At 45.6% G+C, this 21443-nt stretch overlaps 1 protein-coding gene across 1 annotated transcript in view; it reads left to right on the forward strand.

Moving 5' to 3' along the window:
* Positions 1-21443, forward strand: part of MTMR2 (myotubularin related protein 2) — a 45935-nt gene that overhangs the window by 15049 nt on the left and 9443 nt on the right. The window contains exons 3-12 of the mRNA XM_044442553.1: positions 7906-7981; positions 9869-9963; positions 10981-11091; positions 12405-12506; positions 14105-14188; positions 16872-17021; positions 17209-17397; positions 19175-19360; positions 20199-20405; positions 20829-20921. Of these exons, the coding sequence (XP_044298488.1) occupies positions 7906-7981; positions 9869-9963; positions 10981-11091; positions 12405-12506; positions 14105-14188; positions 16872-17021; positions 17209-17397; positions 19175-19360; positions 20199-20405; positions 20829-20921 (1293 nt within the window). The remainder of the gene's footprint in view (positions 1-7905; positions 7982-9868; positions 9964-10980; positions 11092-12404; positions 12507-14104; positions 14189-16871; positions 17022-17208; positions 17398-19174; positions 19361-20198; positions 20406-20828; positions 20922-21443) is intronic.

Here is a 21443-nt window from a genome sequence, read left to right on the forward strand (position 1 = left end):
TCAAGGTAAGAGGAAGAGCTTAAGAAAAGGAATTTGGGGCAAAGATGAAGAAAAAACTACCATCCTGCATGGGTCAAGTTGGTAAGGGAAAATACTATAATTTAGTAATATGCTAAAGTGGCTTTGAACATTTGCACAACTGGATAACAAATAATGGGGGATAACAAGCAATAGCTTTTCATGGTTGTAGTAAGAAGAGGGAGCGGAAAGAATGAGGACAGGAATCTGGAAGAAGAGGAACTCCACTATGCGTTTAGGTACAGCCGAGCAAGGGGTTCAATATAAGGTGCATGTCAGGAATTGCAGGGGAGCAAATTGAACTCACAGATCATCCCCTGACAGCAACAAGGGCCTTTCCTCCAAAGAAATGCCCGTTGCTTATATAACATTCTTTGGTTATTCAGAGAGAGACAGACACCTATTGATTGTAAATTACAGCCATCAGCAGATGCAGCAAATAACACTTATTTATCTGTGTGCTGTGCTGTGGATTCGCAACAGGTGCAAGAGTCCATCTTGCATCAAAATGATGAGACAGACACAGACTCCATCCTGGGTTATCAGCACAGGTGTGACTGACCACATCCTGGGTCTTCTCAAGAAGGTGTACTAATTGCCTTCGCAAGGCACACATGTGGTCCACCTTCCCACCAGGCCTAGTTGGCCAGAAAAATATGCAAGACCTGAACATTTCCTACTACTACAGGAGTCAATGGAAAGTGATAAGAGGTCTAAGCATGGATGCCAACATCATGTTTTTGCAAATCCTGTCTCAGGCTTGCAGGCCACGATCTTTTGTTTCAGTTTCCGCATCAGCAGAGCCCCATTCGCATCCTGACAGACCTCCATGAAGCAGGCAAAGAAACCCCAGCTGAAAAGCCAGGATTGTCATTCCATGAGAATCAGGCCTTTCAGCTTAACCAGTGCTATGACTCGTTTTAGTTATGCTCAAGCATGGCTTAATAAGGCATGAATAACCAGTTTAGCCATTCATGGTTGGTTTTGACACAAAAGTTAGACAGTGGGAAGGCAGATGATGCTACAAAACTTTCTCTTTCTCTTTCTCTGTATTTATATTATTGTTATTTATTTATTTATTTATTTATTACAAGAATTTGTATCCTGTCCTTCTGCACAAGTGCTCAGGGTGGCTTACATAATATAAAATTCCAATAATACCATACCAAATTGATGTGATATTGATGTTTTAATGTTTTAACTGTTTTAATACATTTTAACATGTAGTTATTTCTATGTGTTTGTTTAATATGTTGTTTTAATACATTTAATATATTTATTTATTATTTATTTATTAAAACATTTTTATGCCGCCCCATTCGCCGAAGCCTCGGGGCGGCTTACAACAAAAAATTTAAAATAACATTTTAAAATATATACAATAAAATACAAATATACACTATAAAACAAGCCGCCCTGGCCAAATAAAATTCAATAATATTAACATTTAAAATACTGCTTAAATAAAAAGGTCTTTGCCTGGCGCCGAAAAACAAATAACGACGGCGCCAGGCGGACCTCTCTGGGGAGCGCATTCCATAACTTAGGCGCCACCGCTGAGAAAGCCCTCCTCCGAGTAACCACCCTCCTAACTTCTTCCATGGAGGGCTCCCGGAGAAGGGCCTCTCCCGCCGATCTCAGGGGGCGGCTGGGCATATAAGGATGTAAGCGCTCCTTCAGGTAACCAGGACCCAAGCCGTTTAGGGCTTTATAGGTCATAACCAACACCTTGAATTGGGCCCGGACTTCAATGGGAAGCCAGTGAAGCTGACGGAGAACTGGAGTCATGTGAACATAACGTCCAGTCCCCGTCAGCAGCCTGGCAGCTCTATTTTGGGCCAATTGAAGTATCCGGACCGTCTTCAAGGGTAGCCCCACGTAGAGCGCGTTGCAGAAGTCCAAACGGGAAGTCACCAACGCATGTGTCACTGTCGCAAGGCAGTCATTCTCCAGATAGGGGCGCAGCTGATGAATTAGCCGAAGCTGGAGGAAAGCACTCCTCGCCACTGCTGTTACCTGAGCTTCCAGTGAAAGCTCTGGGTCGAGGAGCACTCCCAAGCTGCGGACCTTGTCCCTAAGAGGGAGTGCAACCCCATTCAGGACAAGGTTCAATTCACCCTCTCCGAAGCCCGATCCACCAACCAACAGGACCTCCGTCTTGTCTGGATTGAGCTTCAGTTTATTGGCCCTCATCCAGCCCATTACCTCGGCCAGGCACCGGTTCAGCACAGCCACTGCCTCACCTGGATTGGTGGAAAACGAGAGGTAGAGCTGGGTATCATCAGCGTACTGATGGTTCCGCAGCCCACACCTCCTGATGACCTCTCCCAGCGGTTTCATGTATATGTTGAACAGCAAAGGGGACAAAATGGACCCCTGCGGTACTCCATGGCATAGCTGCCATGGCGCAGAGCCATAGTCCCCCAGCACCACCTTCTGGAACCGGCCATTGAGATAGGAGCGGAACCACTGCAAAGCAGTGCCTCCAACCCCCAATCCCGCAAGCCTATCCAGAAGGATACCATGGTCGATGGTATCGAAAGCTGCTGAGAGGTCCAGCAGAACCAACAGGGACGCACTCCCCCTGTCCTTCTCCCTGCACAGGTCATCATACAGGGCGACCAAGGCAGATTCAGTACCGTACCCGGGTCTGAAGCCGGACTGCAATGGGTCCAGATAATCAGTTTCATCCAAGAGTGCTTGGAGTTGTCCCGCCACCACTCGTTCTAACACCTTGCCCAGAAACGGGATGTTGGCCACTGGTCTATAATTAGTGGCCATCTCTGGATCCAGTGACGCCTTCTTCAGGACCGGTCGGACTACCGCCTCCTTCAAAGGGGCCGGCACCCGACCCTCCCTCAGAGAAGCGTTAACCACTTCCAAGATCCAGGTTCCAATCCCGTGCTTGGAATCATTTATTAACCAAGACGGGCAAGGGTCCAAAAGGCAAGTGGTTGGACGTACTCGCCCAAGCACCTTGTCCACATCATCGGGCCGCAATAACTGAAATTCATCCAATAAATCTGGACCAGACGGCAGCATTGGTGTCTCCTTTGAAACCTCTGAATCAATAGTGGTGTCCAGCTCGTGACGAATCTGAGCGATTTTCTCCCTGAAATGCCTGGCAAAGTCGTCACAGCGGGTCTTTGAGGGTGGAATCAGGTCTTCCTTTGGACCTGGACGGACCAGGCCTTGCACCACTCGAAAGAGCTCCGCCGGACGGCATTGTGAGGAGGCAATGGAAGCGGAAAAGAATCTCTTTTTTGCCGCCCTCACCGCCACAGCATAGGCCCGATAGTGGGCTCTTAAGTGTGTTCGGTCAGATTCATCTCGTGATTTCCTCCACCTACGCTCTAGTCGTCTCCCAACCTGCTTCATCGCCCTCAATTCAGGAGTATACCAAGGGGAAGAGCGGGCTCTGCCCGGTGGGAGAGGACGCTTAGGAGCGATCGTGTCTACAGCTCTGGTCATCTCCCCATTCCACAGTTCGACCAGAGCCTCGACAGGAGCACCCGTCTTGTCAGCCGGAAACTCCCCCAGGGCCTTCAGGAATCCTTCTGGATCCATCCGGCTCCGGGGGCGGACCCACATAATCGGGTCCGCACCCTTACAGAGGGAGAAGTCGCTCTCGAGCATAAATCTCACCAGGAAGTGATCTGACCATGACAGGGGAGTCAAGCATAAATTACTCACCCTCAGACCACCCTCTTCCTGCCCCGTCGAGAAAACCAGGTCCAGAGTGTGTCCCCGTTCATGGGTGGGGCCGGTGACATGTTGAGACAGCCCCATGGCCGTCATGGAGGCCATGAAGTCCTGAGCCGCCCCGGTCAGACTAGCCTCGGCATGGAGATTGAAGTCCCCCAGGACCAACATCCTGGGGGTCCTCAACACCAGGTCCGAGACAGTCTCCGTCAGCTCAGGCAGGGAGACTGTTGGGCAGAAGGGTGCGCGGTACACCAACAGAATCCCCAGTCTGTCTCGGTCGCCCAACACCAAATAGAGACACTCCAGCCCTGGTCTCGAAGGGACCGGAAGTCCCGTGAGGGAGATGGAGGCTCGGTATACCAAAGCGACCCCCCCTCCCCTCCCCTCCAGCCGTGAGCAGTGCTGGACCAGATACCCGGGCGGGCACACTTGGGAGAGGGCAACATCCCCCCCCTCTCCCGCCCAGGTCTCCGTTATGCAGACCAGGTCGGCCCCCTCATCCACAATCAGGTCCTGGATGAGGGCAGATTTGTTATTGACCGACCTGGCATTAAGCAACAGCACCGTCAGGCTGGAGGGGCGACTGACGAGACTCCCTGGCACCCTCTGGCTGGGAGCAAAACCAGAAGTAGGGACAGGTGTCAGCCATCTGTCCCTCCTTCTTCTATGCGGACACGTTAAGCTCCCAACGCTGTTACGTCCCCTGCCCATAACCACCTCAATGGCGGCACCCGTGCGCTCCCCAGGAAACATAAGCGGCAGCATGGCCAGGGACGACTCCATAAAAAGATTTAAAATACTACTAAAAACACACACACACACACACACACACACACACACTCACCCCTCACTCACAGCCCAGCAGGAGGGCCTACCATCGCCAAGCGCAAGCCCCTGGCCAGCCCCGCCCCCTGCTCGGCCACCCGAACGGCGGCAACTGTCCTTTGGCCGACGCCCTTTGTAGCCGCTGGCCCTGCGTCCCCCGCCTCGTCCGAAGCACGCCTGCCACACGTGCTGGGGTTGTATGGTTGTAAGCTGCCTAGGAAGGCCTTTGGGCAGTTATAGGCAGCATATAAATATGCGCATAAATAAATAAATAAATAAATAAGTATGTTGTGACATGTGCTCCCACAAAAGCTGCTCCTGGGGGTAACCTTCAAGAAAGGGGTGGGATGGAGCATGAGGTGCATAGATGCTGGGACTTTACTCTGAGTATGTCCCAGTCGAAATCCCTGAGATCCCCTTCAAAGCTCCCATGTTAAAGGAGCCCAGAGTTGTACAGTGAACTGTCAATGGACTGTCAACTTGGCTTCCCCTTTAAAAAGGGGTGGTCTCTTTTAGCCCTTGAGAGGTAGAAAAAAGTGCAGAAGTGGCTTCCCCACTATTGGCACCAAAGAGGGGACCTGAAAAGATGAGGAGCTTGCTGGGAAGAGGGGAAAAATCCCCCAAACGCCTCTTTCCATCAGAAGATGCTTCCCAGGTTGGGTTTCTCTTGTTGGGGCAATGGCTTCTCCAGCTTTTCAGGAGTAACCAGGGATGGGGGAGACTTTCACATATCTGCAGGGAAGGTACCTGCGGCACCTGGGCAGTGGGAACCCCCCTCCCCAGGGCCCCACCCAAGGCTTAAAATGCTCCCATTTGTACTTCTGCAGCAAGCATGTTTGTGCTAATGGGAGTAAAAACACACTTTAAAATTGCACACACATTGTTAGCCGCACAGCAAGTGAACTAGCCAAAGGACTGGGTAGCCTCCAGGAGCCCTCCAACCATACTATATTGTGACCCATTGAAGGGGGAACTGGTGGCAATTTCTGGGGGGGAAAAGAGGGGCAAAATCACCATGGCCAATTAGAAATGGTGGTGGGAAGGGCTCATCTTGTCCCTTGGGCCTCTCGTGGATCCTTCACGAAACAACCAGCCCCCTGGGCAAATCACCGCAATGGTTGCTGCCACATGCAAACCTGCCCAGTAACTTAGGCGAATTGGGCGGCATAGAAGCCTCCTAAATAAATAAATAAATAAATAAATGACTGGCCAGAAACTAGACCCACGCCCCCATCTCCTGTGTCCTGCCCCAACACCCTTTCCACTATTGGTGGGGGGGGGAGTGGTGAAGCCCCCGGATTATGCGCACTAGTATTTGCTTACTCAGATTCTACATGCACACACCTAGATGTGTATAAATATTCCTAGCTGATGTTTTAAAAATTCAAAGAAGAAATTAAAGGGCTGATCTGGAAAGCATGATTTCTATATCTTTCTAAATCCAGGCTGCAGGGCTTGGCATATGATAGCAACAGCCCCGTGAGATTCTATATATTAACAGTGTTTATTATTTCAGGGCATTGTGCAAGGTTGTCGTCGTGTCCCGTTTTCAGAAGAATGGAATGTTATGAGATAAACTGCACAATTTGTCTGGCGCACGTCCCTCCTCCCCTGTCCTGCCATACGGGTCCTTGTAAAACGGCCCATCAGCTGATGGTGCTCCTGCTTTGTTTTCTTCCCATTTTTTCACACATAAAAGCCAAAAGATTAAGTTGCATGGCTTTTCTGTGGGATTAGTGATTTTTCTGGTTTCAATCATTCTAACTTATTTCCCCACCCTGCATCTGTTTGTTTAATCCCTGAAAAAGTAAAAGCTCTTTCCCCTAATGAAACCAGGCTTTTATTGGTGGTGTGGGGTGGGGTGGTTTTGTTTTGTTTTGTTTTGTTTTGCTTGTTTTGTTTTGTTCCATTGTTGCTGTCCTGCTGAAGGGCCCATGTAGAAACTTGAGGAATTCTGCCTGTTGAGTGTGAGTGCCATTGCCTATGCACATGGAAATATGCAGCTGTTTTTCCATGCAAAAATCAGAAGGCAAAGTTAGGGCTAAATCCAAACAGAATGATGCCAGGGCTTTGTGCAGGGTGACCTCTTTGCCTCGGTTCAACCAAACAAAGAAACCAGTTCTTTTTTATATCTTGGTACAAAAAAAGTCCTCTGTACTTCTGCCTGGGAGTAAATCCCACTGGACACAGTGGGTCTGACATCTGAGTAAACATTCCTAACGTTGCACCGTCGTCTATCTGCATATACCTAGAATTGTCTGAAGTTGCAACCCTCATGCAAAATTAATGCAGTTTTCTACACCAAAGGAACATCCATCTAGGAACTGTGGAAAAGTCACACAGTAAAGCAAGTGATAGATTTTGAGTACCTCAAAAATGTGGAGGGTTGTTAAGTATTTACTTTATTATCTTATATTTTTAACTATAGTGGCCACAATTTTGGGTTTTTCACTTTAGATGCCAAAAATGTTAGACTGCCTGTTTGTTTTGCAAAGATTGTCTTCCAAAAAATGTTAGGCAATATGAAACTGTGATCTTTGTTTTGTTTTATTTTTCCTTTTCTCTGTTTCTGTACACTGCATACAATTACGTGCATTAACACTAAATAACATAACTAGAGGTCACATCACTGTTTCATTGATTATGAGATGCCTTGTGATATTTGCATGGAGGTAGCAGGAAGAGTAGATTCTATGTATAAGGCATACTCCCATTAATACGTGCCATTACCAAAAACTATTCAAAATGTAGTGAATCTCAACATTTACACATAAATGTGGACAATCCCAGATGAATTTTGTAAATGTCCGAAACATCAGATATCTGCTGGTCAGGGTTGACAGACTCCTGAAAATTATAATCATCAGTATCTGTCATATGCTACGGAAGACTGACAAATGCTCCCTTCAGTACTAGAGGCAGTATATTTCTGTAAACTGTTGCCAGGGAACATGAGTGGAGAATGTTCTTGAACACAAGCTCTGCTCGTAGCCTTCCCTTAAAGCATCTGGTTGGCCACTGAAGGTGCAGAACGCTGGACTAGTTGGGCCTTTGGTCTGATCCAACACTGCTTTCTTATGTTCTTATGAAAAATCTGTTTCCAGAGTCGGAATGTTCTTTAGGAAGTCAAAGTTATTTTAAATTTGTTAATGAGTTAATCAATGGAGGATACTGTGGTATACTGGGAGATGAAGGGTTTTTTCTGTCTAAACATGCATAGGATCGTGGCCTACTTGAATAAAAGGTAGCAGCCTTATCATTAAATATTTCCCTATTTGAAAGATTAGCTTTAAATGATTGGCAAGTTGTATACATTCCATGTTCTGACTGTTTGATGTGTGTGGTTTCTGCCTTAAGGTCCTCAGGGAATCTAATAAACTGGCTGAAATGGAGGAGCCTCCATTGTTACCGGGAGAAACCATTAAGGACATGGGTAGGTGAAGATTTTTTCCTGTAGTTTCTGGCCAGAGGAAATTGCAGTGGGTTGATCCTCATAAGTGTTCATACTGAACTCAAGTTTTAATGTTGATACTTGCAGAGACAAAAAGGCGCAGCCCATGTATAAGAGAGGGTGTGTCAGCATGCAGGTGTAACAGAAATGCACAAATATTACAAAGGACAGACCCAAAACAGCCCAATCAGGACTGTGCATTCTTAATAAGCGCAGAATGTTAGCTGACTTTCAGTGCAGTGGAAAACCAGCAGAAGGAAAGGATAGAATAGAGTGGTTGGAAATCAGAGCCAGAAGAACATCAGGTCTGGGAGCCAAAACCCATCTGGCGTTCGCAAAGTGGGCATGCCCTGTTCCCCAACCATCAGTCTTTTGTTAGTTTCTATCTTCCGTGTACGTGTAACTTTTTACCCCATTCCAGAAGGTCCAAATGGCTTTCCTAAGGTGTAATTACTAGCAGTGGGAGCCTTAAAATACCTTTTTGGTCCTTTGGCATCAACCCTTTTTCCCAGTTCCGCCCCCCACTAGAAGGGAGCCCCCAAGAGCTTCACGGAAATATTATCCAGCCCTTGGCCTGAAAGGCTTGACACACGTGGGCAGTGAACGACGAAAGCCAATCCTCGCATAGCCGGGATGTCTAGCTCACCCTGTGAAGCAGCCCAGGCATGGCTGCCAATGGGGAAACAGTCTTCCGGTTGAAGCAGGCCGCACTCGTTCTGCCTGCCTCGACAACGATGGTGTCGAACAGCCGTCTCCAGCCAGGGATGCGCTGGGCTCCCGCTTTGCCACCCAGCATAGCCAGTGGTGGGTCCCTGGGAGGAGAGAAGCCATGGTCCAGCATATTTGGAGGGTTCTGGTCTGGAGAAGGCTGGTGTCAAGCCTCAGGTACCCCGTTAAGTCACTTCAGGTCTGGGAGACCGACTGAGAGCAAATGTATTTGATATTATTTCCCTTGACAATAATTCCAAATGCCTGACTGTGGCAACTTTGGATCTATCCATAAAATGGTAATCTGAAATGGAATTTATTTTTGCCATGAAATTTGGGATTTCTTGTGTCAGGAATGGAAGAAGCCGTTGTTCTTGGTGTGTGTTTCAGGGCCAGGGCGACAGACTCTTTGGATGGGGAGGAGGAGCCCTGGGAAGGGAGTCTCCAGACATAGAGATGGTGGAGGCGGAGAAGCTTTTCTCAAGGCCGCTGTCTCCGGGTGTTCAGGCAGATCCTGAGAACCATCTTCAAGTGCCAGGAGAGGGCATGGGACAGGATCCACAAAAGCCGGACAAGACTACTATGATCCTTGACCCTATGACATGGCACCAGAAGAGAAGGGGTAGTCTAGAGGGCCTGTGTACATCTAGGAAGCTTGCCCATATCCAGTGCGGCACTCCCAGGGGTGTGGGATCCAGGGTTATTCAAAAGGTGTGTCCTTGGAAATAGAAACATAGAAACAGAGCGAGTCAGAAGGTGCCTCCCAGGCCATCTAGTCTGACCCCCAGCTCCAGCTGGCTCCACTCACAATTAAAATAGGTTTTAGTTTGGGTACAATGAACCACTCTGTGTGTGCTCAGAGACTCTGACTATGGTTTGCTGGATCTACATTGGAAATGAAGACCATTTGCCAAAGAACCTCTGTTTTGAAAGAGAGAACGGGGACACCTAGTTCCCAACACCTCGCCATTCTTCTTTGGTTAAGGTTCATGTTACTGCAATCTTCTCTTGATGAAACCAACTGAGGACCATGGTGAAGGAAGCACTGATTTTTCCAGTGGGAGGAAACTCACCATAGAGCTTGCTTCACCTCAGAGAGTGATTTCAAACCCCACAGCATCAGTACCCTGTGGTAATATGTATAATATTTTCTTTCCCCAGCAAAAGATGTCACTCACATCTGCCCATTTACTGGAGCTATAAGAGGAACCTTGACTGTCACAAATTACAGGCTATATTTTAAAAGCATGGAAAGGGTAAGACCAAATGGAGTTCTTCTTTTACTGATTCTCACCTGTTCTTTTCGATTTAAGTTAGAAAGGGGCCACTGCTTGGTGACAGAGTCCCTGCTTGGGCTGGGTTAAATTTCTAGACCCTCCAGTGAAACAGAAATCTGTTAGCATTTATCCTTCTAATATTATAGTCTCCATCTTTTAACTCAAGCAGGCACAGAGGATCTTTTTGCCTTGATTTAACTCCCAGAAACCAGGTAGAGATTTAAGAAGGCATGTACATCAGTAAATATTAGTGTTCCAATACAAGGTTTATCTGTATAATAATGTCCTCCCCAAAAGTAAGCAATTATTGGGCAGGGCCAAAACAAATGGATAAAAGAAGCCTTAGCTGTGTCACACTTCCAGCAATTAGTTGACTTAAAGAAACCCTTCTCAAATATAAGTTGTGGTGTCCAGTAGACATGGAACAAGAGTTTTTGCTTTATAAGGTATAGCCTAAGTCCATGAATCCTTTAAATACAGACACTAAAGCAACAACCCAATGTTTAGGAAAAATGGGATACTTCAGTTCCATTTCCGTACTTGCTTAAGACCCTCTGTGTCATATTTATTCACCAATAATAAATATTTATAAACATGGATTGTGAGTCAATAGAACTGATCAGCCTTAATAAGTGCTTCCAGGAGCAAAGGAGACACTGAAGCTGAATAAAGCAAGAGTCAAGCTTAAATTCTAACCGATGTTGCAATTGCAAGGATTGTTGACTCCAAGGATTCCTGGCCATTGATCATGTTGGCTGCAGCTGATGGTAGTTGAAGTTCAAAATAACTGGAAGGCACCAAGTTGAGGAAGCATGAAGTTGGCAGTACTGGGCTAGAGGGGCCAGTGACCAGACATGCTACAAGGCAGCTTCTGGCATTCCTACATTTATTGTGTGGCTAACTTTGTCTCAGATTTGAACTCTTGTCTATTCAAGCTCTGTGTAATCAGCATTATTTCTTCTAGACTTGTCATTAACACATGGCAATCTTTTCCAGAACCCTCCTTTTGTTCTAGACGGTCCCCTTGGTGTTATCAACAGAGTAGAGAAAATTGGAGGAGCTTCAAGTCGTGGTGAAAATTCTTATGGCCTGGAGATTGTGTGTAAGGTATACTGGTGCATCTATAGGTGGTGAATTCTTGAGCCAGAAATGTGGCCCGCTTTGTTCCTAAAATTATAGGAAGCTGGCATTGAAGTGCATTCTTTCTGGCTCTGAAGAGCTCATCATGCCAGAAAGCTTCCATAATAGGAGTCAAACAAGAGACAAGTCCTAGTGTTGAAAAATATTTGGTGGCCATTTAGTCAAACTCCTTTCTCAAAGTAGCAAATCTAGAGCAAGAGTGTCTCCAGTGAAGGCCATCCAGGTTCTGCTTTCAGCCTTCCAGTAAGGAAAGCTGCACCATCCTTCTTAGTAACTGGTTCCCCAGTTGAATTGTTTTGCTATTAAGAAGATGACTAAGCCATGAATATTACTTCTTTTTACTGCTTGGACTATAATGCTGAAGGCTTCAGAAAATTCACATATTTTCAGAGCCTGATTGTCAGTATCAGGTAAAACAGATCCCAGGCCCTTTGGATGTTCAACTCACCAGAACAGCCTACATGGCTTCCTGATTCTCTTTTAATGTAGTAGGCAGTTGCTGTGCTGAATCTCTAGCAAAGTGGCTGTTTTCAAACAATGTTCTGAGAACTGGATGGTCAGGTGTTCCTTTGGAAGGAGCTCAAGAAAGGCTGGCAAGTTCCTCTAAAATACAGCCTAAGAAGGGATTTGTAGAGTTGAAAGAAGTGCAGAAAATGGCAACCTAACTGATCAAGGGGCTGAAGTAACTTCCCTATCAGACAAAGTTACCAAATTTGGGGCTGGTTGTCCAGCCAGGAAAGCAGGATACTGGACCAGAGAGGCCTTTGGTCTGATTCAGAAGGGTATTTCTTATGTTCTTAGATGCCTGCAAGACAGAGGCATGTCTTCCAATCATCCCTAGCAATGCATAAGGAATACAGGGAAATGTTCGACACAGTCTAGGCCATGCTGTCAGGTCGGAGGGGAAACAGTAAGTCCTTAAAGGCCTGCCCGGCATCCTGCATGCATTGAAATGTGGTCTAGAACAAGAGCATATGCTTTGCATGCAGAACATGCCAGGATCAAGCCTCAGAGACTCCACTTAAGAAGATTTCATGTGGCGTTAGTAGGAGATCTCCTGCCATTCAGGGTAGAAAACACTACTGGGGTAGGTAGACACACAGGTCTAGTTAGGCTAGGGCCAGGCTCTAGTTCGTGTAGGATTAGGCAGCTCCATATGGCTATGCCTAAGTCCAAAGATCCTGCATAAAACAGGGAAGGGATTCCTGGAGTATGTGCAGTAGCTCCTGACATGCTGTTGCCTTCATGGAAAGGACTGATTTTTGCTGGACATTTTGCAGGATGTCCGGAACCTTCGCTTTGCACATAGGCCTGAGGGTCGTACAAGAAGATCCATATTTGAGAACTTAACAAAATATGCGTTTCCAGTATCTAATCATTTGGTAAGTGCATCTTCCTGTGAATTTTAACAGTTTTCTATTATCCGGGCAACAAATTTGTCACTATCGTAGGATGAGAACCAATGGAGCCAAATTCTTTCCATCTTGCCAAGGATGACTGTCTCTCTTTGAGCTCCAGTGAGCCTCTAAAAAGAGCTAAAACAGGAGCCCCATTGGTGCTGGGCTGTAGCACTTCATAACACAGCGGATGTGGGACAGGGAATATTTCACTGGCTAAAATTTTAGGTCAGCCTTTTCCCTAACAAATCAGTTTTGGGTATGAGGGGCAGGGGAAAGGTAGCATTTTGCATGGAGGGAGCTGGCAAGCTTTCCCTTCCTCCCCAAGCAGTCTGAAATGGTACAGCCCAGCAAGTAGGTGGCATGGCCTTCCCCCACTGGGTACCCTCCAGATAATTTTGGACTTCCGCTCCCATCAACTCCAGCCAGCATGGGACTTGTATTCCATAAGACACTTGGAGGACACTTGGGGAAGAGCCAAGGTGTGGCTTCTGAGCAGCCATCGGTCTAGTGCTGATCCGTTCCTTGGATGTGTGAACAAATCAGAGACTGAGATGAGTTAAGCATTGCCATGCCAAGACTATTCTGAATAGATCTCTAGGGCAGCCTTCTCTGAACAAGTCCCCTCCAGACCTATAGCACTGTCGTTCCCATGGCTGTGCTGGCTGGGTGATGGAAGTCATAGTCCAATGCATATGGAGGGTACCAGCTTGGAGAAAGCTGCCTGTCGTTTGTCTGTATACTCTGTGTATGTAGTGAAACTGGCACACACCTAACAATCCTCTCATGATTGTGCAGGCAGTTATTTTCTTCCCAGTATGTTCTGGGAAAGAAGTTACCCAGGTCTCTCTCTTAACAGTGAAATGGGAGTCTTGGGAACTCTTATTTCCGAGGCTCCCCAGTGGCGATCCTAAGCATGCTCAGAAGTCCTATTCGTGTCTAAACCTTAAACAGGAAGACACAATGGAGGGAGCAAGCAAGGAAACTTGTGATATCATGACATGAAATTATTAGCTGCATAAAAATTGAAGAAGTGTGGAAGCTGACTTGTAAGTGCAATGTATAATCCAAAGTGGGGGAGTTTGGTTTCTGACACCAGCACCACTTCCAAATATCAGTGCCACCGTTAATTGTAATTTGTTTAGCAACATGAAAAAATGCAACATACCACAGCTGTTTTCAAGAGACAAAATACACAGTATTGTACGTGTCTGTCAGCTGATGTATATAAGGAATATAACCTGAAAGGCAGTGCTATCGTGCCTTAAAAGGTTGCTTTGTAATTAAGGCACTGTAAGATAATTATTTTTAAACCAGTAGCCATCCTAAACCTCCATTCTTCCCTTCCTTCCCATTGGTGATTTAGGAGGTAATAGATCAGAGGACAAAGAAATATGGAGAAATGTGCATTGATGTGCTAATTACAATGTACAAAGACATTTTCTGAGTCTCTCTGCTTTTCTTTCATGCTTCAGTGTTATAGAAACAAAAAGACTGCACAGAAATTGTTATTTGAGATGCCAAGTAAAATGGAAAATAAGCTGAAAAGAGCTGAATGGTTTCTCCCTCTCTTTTGTTTTAAGTCTCTTTTTGCATTTGAATACAAAGAGGTTTTCCCAGAAAATGGTTGGAAGGTTTATGATCCTGTTTTGGAGTACAGGAGACAGGTAAGCACTTCATCCCACCTCTGCCCTGCATTCAGTTCAGAATGGCTAAGTGTGTCCGACGCAGTCACATAACCTCTCTTTAGGGTTGGGAAGCTTCCAGCTGGTAGATCAAAGAAACACTCTTCTCTTTATGTCTGTCTGGGCCAGATGAATTATTATGCTAAGTACCATACAGAATGGGTGGCCAGCCTTTGGCATGGGAGCCATCACTGGGGAATGAGGGGGCTCCTGAATAGGAACAGGAGTGCTTGTTGACTTAGCTGTAGAGGAGGACCTGTTCTCCTGCCTGCCTCCTTTGTGCTTGGCTGTTGCCTGTGCCCTGGTTTTGTAAACCAAATGCAAAATCACCCCAAGGCATAATGGACTGCATCTCTATCACAGAGTAACACTGTCCTATGCTTTATACTGGACATGTATCAATCTTGTCATAAGAGTAATGCATAATTCCAGTGTGGAAAAGTTTGGTGTGGCTGCAGCCCAGTGAAGACAAAAGGTGAAGGCCAACAGGACGAGTCGTGTGTGTGTGTGTTTTGCATACTGGGTGTAGATGGGTGGGTGGGCTTTTTCCCACCTCATAAGCCAGGACAGGGTTTGTTTGTTTCTTTATTTTTCAATTTATATCCTGCCTTTTTCCTACAAAGGGCTCAAGGCAGCTCACATCATTCTCCTCCTCTGTCTTATCCCCACAACAACAACCCTGTGAGGTAGGTGGGGCTGAGAGTCTGTGACTGGCCCAAAGTCACCCAGTTGGCTCCATGGCTGAGTGGGGACTCGAACCCGGGTCGCCTGAGTCCCAGTCCCACGCTCTTAACCACTACACCACACTGGCTCTCAGTGTGGTTCCCTGAGCAATTTACAAGATTATAAAATAAAGAATGAAAGGATAATATTAAAATTGACAAATGATACAGCAGTAAAATCCAGCAATCAAAAAACCAAGTGCCATTATAAAACTTCACAACCCCCCTTTTTTGCCAACAGCAATAAATTATAAAGCAAGATGTAAGGTATTAAAACCATTAAAATTATTTTACCAATTAAAATATTGGGTGAATAACAAAGTCTTTGCCAGGTACCAGAAAGTATAAAGAGAAGGTACCAGGTGAACCTCTCCGGGGAGCTGGTTCCAGAGTTGGGGTGCCACCACCAAGAAGACCCTTCTCCTTGTAGCCACCATTCTTATTTCCCGAGGAGAGGGCTTCTTGAGAAGGGCCTCTGATGAGGAGCTAAGGGGCTGGGTAGGTACATGTGGGAAGAGGCGCTCCTTTAGATTTAAACCCAAGCCATTTAGGGCTTTAAACACAAGTGTCTACACCTTGAATTGGGCCCAGACTTCAGTTAGTAACCAGTGAAGGTGGTGGAACACTGGCTTTATCTGGTCACATCTGCCAGTCCTTGTCCGCAGCCTCACTGCCTATTTCAGACCAATTGGATTTTCTGGACCATCTTCAAGGGGAGCCCCATATAGACAGCACTGCAGCAATCCTGACTAGAGGTTGCCAGCGCATGACTAACTGCTACAAGGTCCTGCCTGTCCACACAGGGGCCGTAGCTGGCAAATCAGCCTCAAATGACAAAATGTGCTCCCAGCCACCAAATCCACCTGGAATTCCAGTGACAATTCAGAGTCTGGGAGCAGCCCCAAGCACCATCTTAGTGACTATAATGTTCAAAATGCATCATCATAGGAAAACGTTTTGCAAATAACATGAACATTAGGCAACAATCGCTTACAAAAATGCACATATAAAAACAACTGTACACACATAAGTTAAATGACTGCAATGCCCTTGAAATCTGTTTGTAAGCTGTAGCTTGTGCAAAATGTGACAGGGAGGCGAGGAACTTGGACCTTAAGGTCTGAATATAGACCTGCATTGGCTGCCCGTATGGTCCCAACTCAGGCTAAAATGCTGGTTCAAACCTTTAAAGCCTTACATAGTTGAGGCAACCTGCTGGCGTGCTTCCTTAACCTGAATTGACCTGGGCACGACAATCTGCATCAGAGGCTTTCTTCCAAGGGCTACCTTGAGAGAGACTCAGGGAGACAAGAAGGGGGACAGTCTTCTCAGTGGTAGCCTCACAGTTATGGAATTTTATTATTTATTTATTTATTTATTTTATTAAAACATTTTTATGCCGCCCCATTCGCCAAAGCCTCGGGGCGGCTTACAACAAAATGATCTCCCCACAGGGGCTGGCCTGACACCAACTTTGCTATCTTTTCAATGCCAGGTTAAAAAAGTCCTTTTTGCTGAAGCGTTCAATGGCACTTCATGGCATAAGTAGGGAGGGTCCACTTGTATTGTGTTTTAGCTCCTAAAATGGTTTTAAATTCTTTTAGAATTCCGTATATTGGAAATTAAACACTGTTTTGTTATATTATGTTTTTGTGTTTTTATGGATTGTTGCGAACCATCCAGAGAGCTTCATCTCTTGGGCAGTACAGAAATGAAATTCATCTTCATTCTTAGGCATAGGATGAATCTAAGTTAGTATTGTTAAAATGGGAAACAGACATCAACATTTGATGATCCCCGATTGGTATACTTGACCACTTTTGGCTCTCATGGTGTGTCAGACACCATTACTGGATGCTCTGCTATTTAAATGCTGAGAACTGAAAACAAACTACCCCTCTGGGATGGGGCAATTTTTTGAACAGCTACTCTTTGCCCTGCAGGGAATTCCAAATGAAAGCTGGAGAATTACCAAAGTCAATGAACGGTATGAACTTTGTGAAACCTATCCTGCTCTCCTAGTGGTTCCTGCCAATATTCCAGATGAAGAACTGAAGAAAGTAGCTACATTTCGGTCCCGAGGGCGCATACCTGTAAGTAGGGGATCCTTGGAGCAAATTCTGCAGGGCAAAAGAGGAGAGGGGCACCTGCTGCATGAGGGGCTTTGTGCAGTGTTGGCCCTCAGCTGGCTGGGGCAAGCTGGGAACTGTAGGGCCTTTTCTGCCCACACAAGCAGAGCGTTACTCCTTTCATTTTTGCTTTTCATTCCTCTTCTGCAAGGTTTTGTCATGGATTCACCCAGAGAGCCAAGCCACGATCACACGTTGCAGCCAGCCATTGGTCGGAGTGAGTGGCAAACGGAGCAAAGAAGATGAAAAATACTTGCAGTCCATCATGGATTCCAATGCCCAGTCCCATAAAATATTCATCTTTGATGCCAGGCCGAGTGTGAATGCTGTAGCCAACAAGGTTGGATGTCACACCTCACACAGCAATTTGCAGAAGTCACAATTTGGTGTTGAACAAGCCAATCAGTGCTCAGATTCTAACCTTGAATTGAATCCAGAAGTAGCCACATCTAAAATAGACCCTCTGTTTTTAGTGACTCTACTTCTGACTACATCTGGATCCAATGCTTGGTATTTCCGTACTTTTAAAATCTGCTAGCTTCTTAAAGTTTCTTAAGTGACTTTACTTGTTTAAGCTTTGTATTTCTTTTAATTATGTCTTCCTGAGAGCTTTGCCTGTTAGACAATTCATGATATGAAATAAACAGTCATTTAGTAGAATCCATATCACCTATGGTGAATCTGTAGAGGTACAGATTCCTCCAAGTCCTGCTGTCTTTAAAGTGGATTTTAGAAAGATTCACTCATTCTATCTTCCATTCATATTTTTGTACTGCTTTTCTATTATTATATACAAACGCAGGCACTGGTAACAAATTGAAGGGAAAAAAATGATCAAATTTTATTCATGAATAAATACAAATCATTCAGCATGACATGTCTGGAATAAGAATAGCAACTATCAAGCAACTAATGGTTAAAATACTTGGTAGAACAGTATTCTAACTTGACCAGTGAAAAATTGAAAAATGTTAGCTAGCAAACCCTGCTCAGGGTGGAGTTCAAGAAAGAGGAAACCCTCCTCTGAATAATCATCGTTTGAGCTTCCTAAGGACAAAGGACCTACAGCAAAGCCTACCATATTGATCTTTACAGCGTGGAATCTGTATGGGAGGAGAACTTTATAAACTCTTTCCTCCAGAGCAGATGCACAGAACATCTATTGGTGCAAGGACCAAATTCTAATTTGGAAAAACTTTTAGGGGATGCATTCCAGTAGTGACCAGAGCTGAAGACAAAAAAGCTGGGAACAAACATACCTGTGTGCTTTAGCTGAAACCTCTTACAGTCAGTACCCAAGCCTCAGAAGAGGCATTTCAAGTTTTCTGAAGCTGGCACACAAAAGCTGGGAAACCACCGAATCACTGGCAGTTAGGGAAAAGTGGGTAGGTCAGCAGACGGCACCATGGTCATCTGTGGGACTCTGGAGGAAAAGGTGTTGCTCTTCCTCACAACCAACCTAACCCTCTTATAGATAGGATCCAAAAATGGTCCTCCTTTACTGATCCTAACAACTATGGTGCTTATTATATGTTGCTACTTGCAAAGTTGTGTCCAACCCATCGTGACCCCATGGACAACATTCCTCCAGGCCCTCCTGTCCTCCACCATCCCCCGGAGTCCGCTCAAGCTCACACCAACTGCTTCAGTGCCTCCATCCAGCCACCTCATCCTCTGCCGTCCCCTTCTTCTTTTGCCATCTATTGTTCCTAGCATCAGGGTCTTCTCCAGGGAGTCCTTCCTTCTCATTAGGTGGCCAAAGTATTTGAATTTCATCTTCAGGATCTGGCCTTCTAAAGAGCAGTCAGGGTTGATCTCCTCTAGGACTGACCGGTTTGATCGCCTTGCGGTCCAAGGGACTCACAGGAGTCTCCTCCAGCACCACAATTCAAAGGCCTCAATTCTTTGGCCCTCAGCCTTCCTTATGGTCCAACTTTCACAGCCATACATTGCAACTGGGAAAACCATTTATTATACAGGGATTATTATTTATATATTAATATATAGGAGTAGTAATTGTTGTTGTTATTTAGAGCAAAGCACTTAGGGTAATTCAGTTTGCAGTTCTGGTGTCTGTCCCTAGATTAAAACAGCCCAATGTGCATTTTCTTTTGCAGGCTAAAGGAGGAGGCTATGAAAGTGAAGATGCCTATCAGAATGCCGAGCTCATCTTCCTGGACATCCATAATATCCATGTTATGAGAGAGTCATTGAGGAAACTGAAAGAGATTGTATATCCTACCATAGAAGAGACTCACTGGCTGTCTAATTTGGAATCCACTCACTGGTTGGAACATATCAAGGTATTTTGGGGTGTGTCTATATGCGTGTGTGAGAGGGAGAAAGAGAGATTTTAACACTTTAGCAGATTCTCATGCGGTGAAACCCTTGCACCCATGCCTTCGAGGTTCATCATCTTTGTGGTTGCTAATATCCAAAGGAGGAACCCAATTCATGTGGCTGGAGTTTTTGATGTAAGAAGCTGGTTGTCAACATTTTTTTCGTTGCATTTTCAACACAAATATCTCCCCTGCAAAATGGAAATGGTCATAACCTATCACCACATTCTTTCCCAACTGGGGATGAGGACAGAGAGGTAAAACTGCAACCCAAATCAAATGGAATCTCCATTTAATCCTATGTAGAGTGGGCCCATTAAAATGCATGGAACTTTTAATTATGATTTCACTGGTCTTTTTTGTTATTTTTGAATTTATTTTTATGCCTATATTGCCCTATTGCCAAAGCTCTCTGCTTTAAGTAGGTGGTACTACTCTAAGCCAGACTAAATCTGGCTCCAACCCATTGAAAAGGAATAGAGTGAGATATAAGTTTTAAATACAAATGGGCTGATTCTTTGGAAAGTAGGATGTGGGCTAGTATTTTGTCAAATGCAGACATCAAGCTATAGCTGTGCTTTAAAAAAAAAATATACGTAATGATCCGTTGTGGAAGAACCACTGTCATTCAAATCGCCTTCCTTTTCTTTCTTTTTCATTTTTGTTTTTTTTCCTCACCTGGATGCACTGGCATAAAATCAAGACTTTTGTCCCACTTTTAATCACCCTTGTAGAGTAGATAGGGCCATTCTTCTCCATCTCTGATGAACATCACAATTAAAGAATTGCCCTTCCTCACCAGCTCATCCTCGCCGGCGCCCTTCGGATTGCAGACAAAGTGGAATCCGGGAAGACCTCGGTGGTCGTTCATTGCAGCGACGGCTGGGACCGGACTGCCCAGCTCACTTCGCTCGCTATGCTGGTGCTGGATGGCTACTACCGTACGATACGCGGCTTTGAGGTGCTGGTGGAGAAGGAATGGCTGAGTTTTGGGCACAGATTCCAGCTGGTGAGTTGGAACCTCTGGAGTGGCAGAAAGAAGCACCTGTCCCCAGCCTTGCTTTGAAATGAATTTGAGCAAACCCAGACAAACGGTGAGATTGACAGATCCCTGAATGAGTTCCAGTGGATCAGCAAACATTTCTGATTCCAGATTGTCTAGCAGTAGCAACAACTAAAAATCTGTTTTCCTTCTAAATTGCTAAAAAGGGACGGTTAAGGGAAAATCAGGAGTGGGTTTCTGTGTGAAAGAAACTGTGAGCTTGGTCCTTCCAAGAAGAAATGGTTGTGCTTTAGGGAACCTTAAGTGTGGGTGTTTGGTACCTTGTGTTTGGTGTGTAAGCTGAATGATTCCTCTCTATATATACTCACTCTCTTGTCTCTCTGTCTCTCTCTCACACACACTGCAACTGTTTCCCTTGCATTATTTCAGAGAGTAGGACATGGAGATAAGAATCACGCGGATGCAGACCGATCTCCTGTTTTTCTCCAGTTTGTGGATTGTGTCTGGCAGATGACAAGACAGGTAAATTTTTGAGCTTCTATAAGGGTGGGAGGAAACCCTGGAAGTATTAGCCCCCTTTAGCAAATGTAGGCTGAGCCTTTTACTTTTCTGTGTGTCACCAATGGTGAAATATCCCCATCACCTGCAGACCAGTGCACCCTGGAACATGCAAAATGAGAAGGGGATCCCGGGGAAGAGGAGGCAATTGCTTCCAATGGCAGCTGAAACGTGGAAACATAGAAATAAAGCGAGTCAGAAGGGACCTCCTGGGACATCTAGTCTGACCCCTGGCTCCACTCTTGACATGCCTACCTGAACTGTGGCAATGGAGGAAACAAAATGGAGCGGGCTCTTGGAAAAACAAAATGCCCCTATTCAGGGGTTCTTTGTGCAGTTCACCAGATACATGGTAGAAAAATGGGGTGGGTTGTTGGTTTCATGCCATACATATGAACAGGTTGATGCTGGAAGGGGGAGCCTTTTGGTCTCATCCATTAAAGCAGACCTACGTTCACAGAAGCATCTTAAGTTGCCTTTATACAG

The sequence above is a fragment of the Varanus komodoensis genome, unplaced genomic scaffold (genome assembly GCF_004798865.1).
Source record: "Varanus komodoensis strain SLA01 unplaced genomic scaffold, ASM479886v1 scaffold4, whole genome shotgun sequence".
In the NCBI taxonomy this organism is placed as follows: Eukaryota; Metazoa; Chordata; class Lepidosauria; order Squamata; family Varanidae; genus Varanus; species Varanus komodoensis.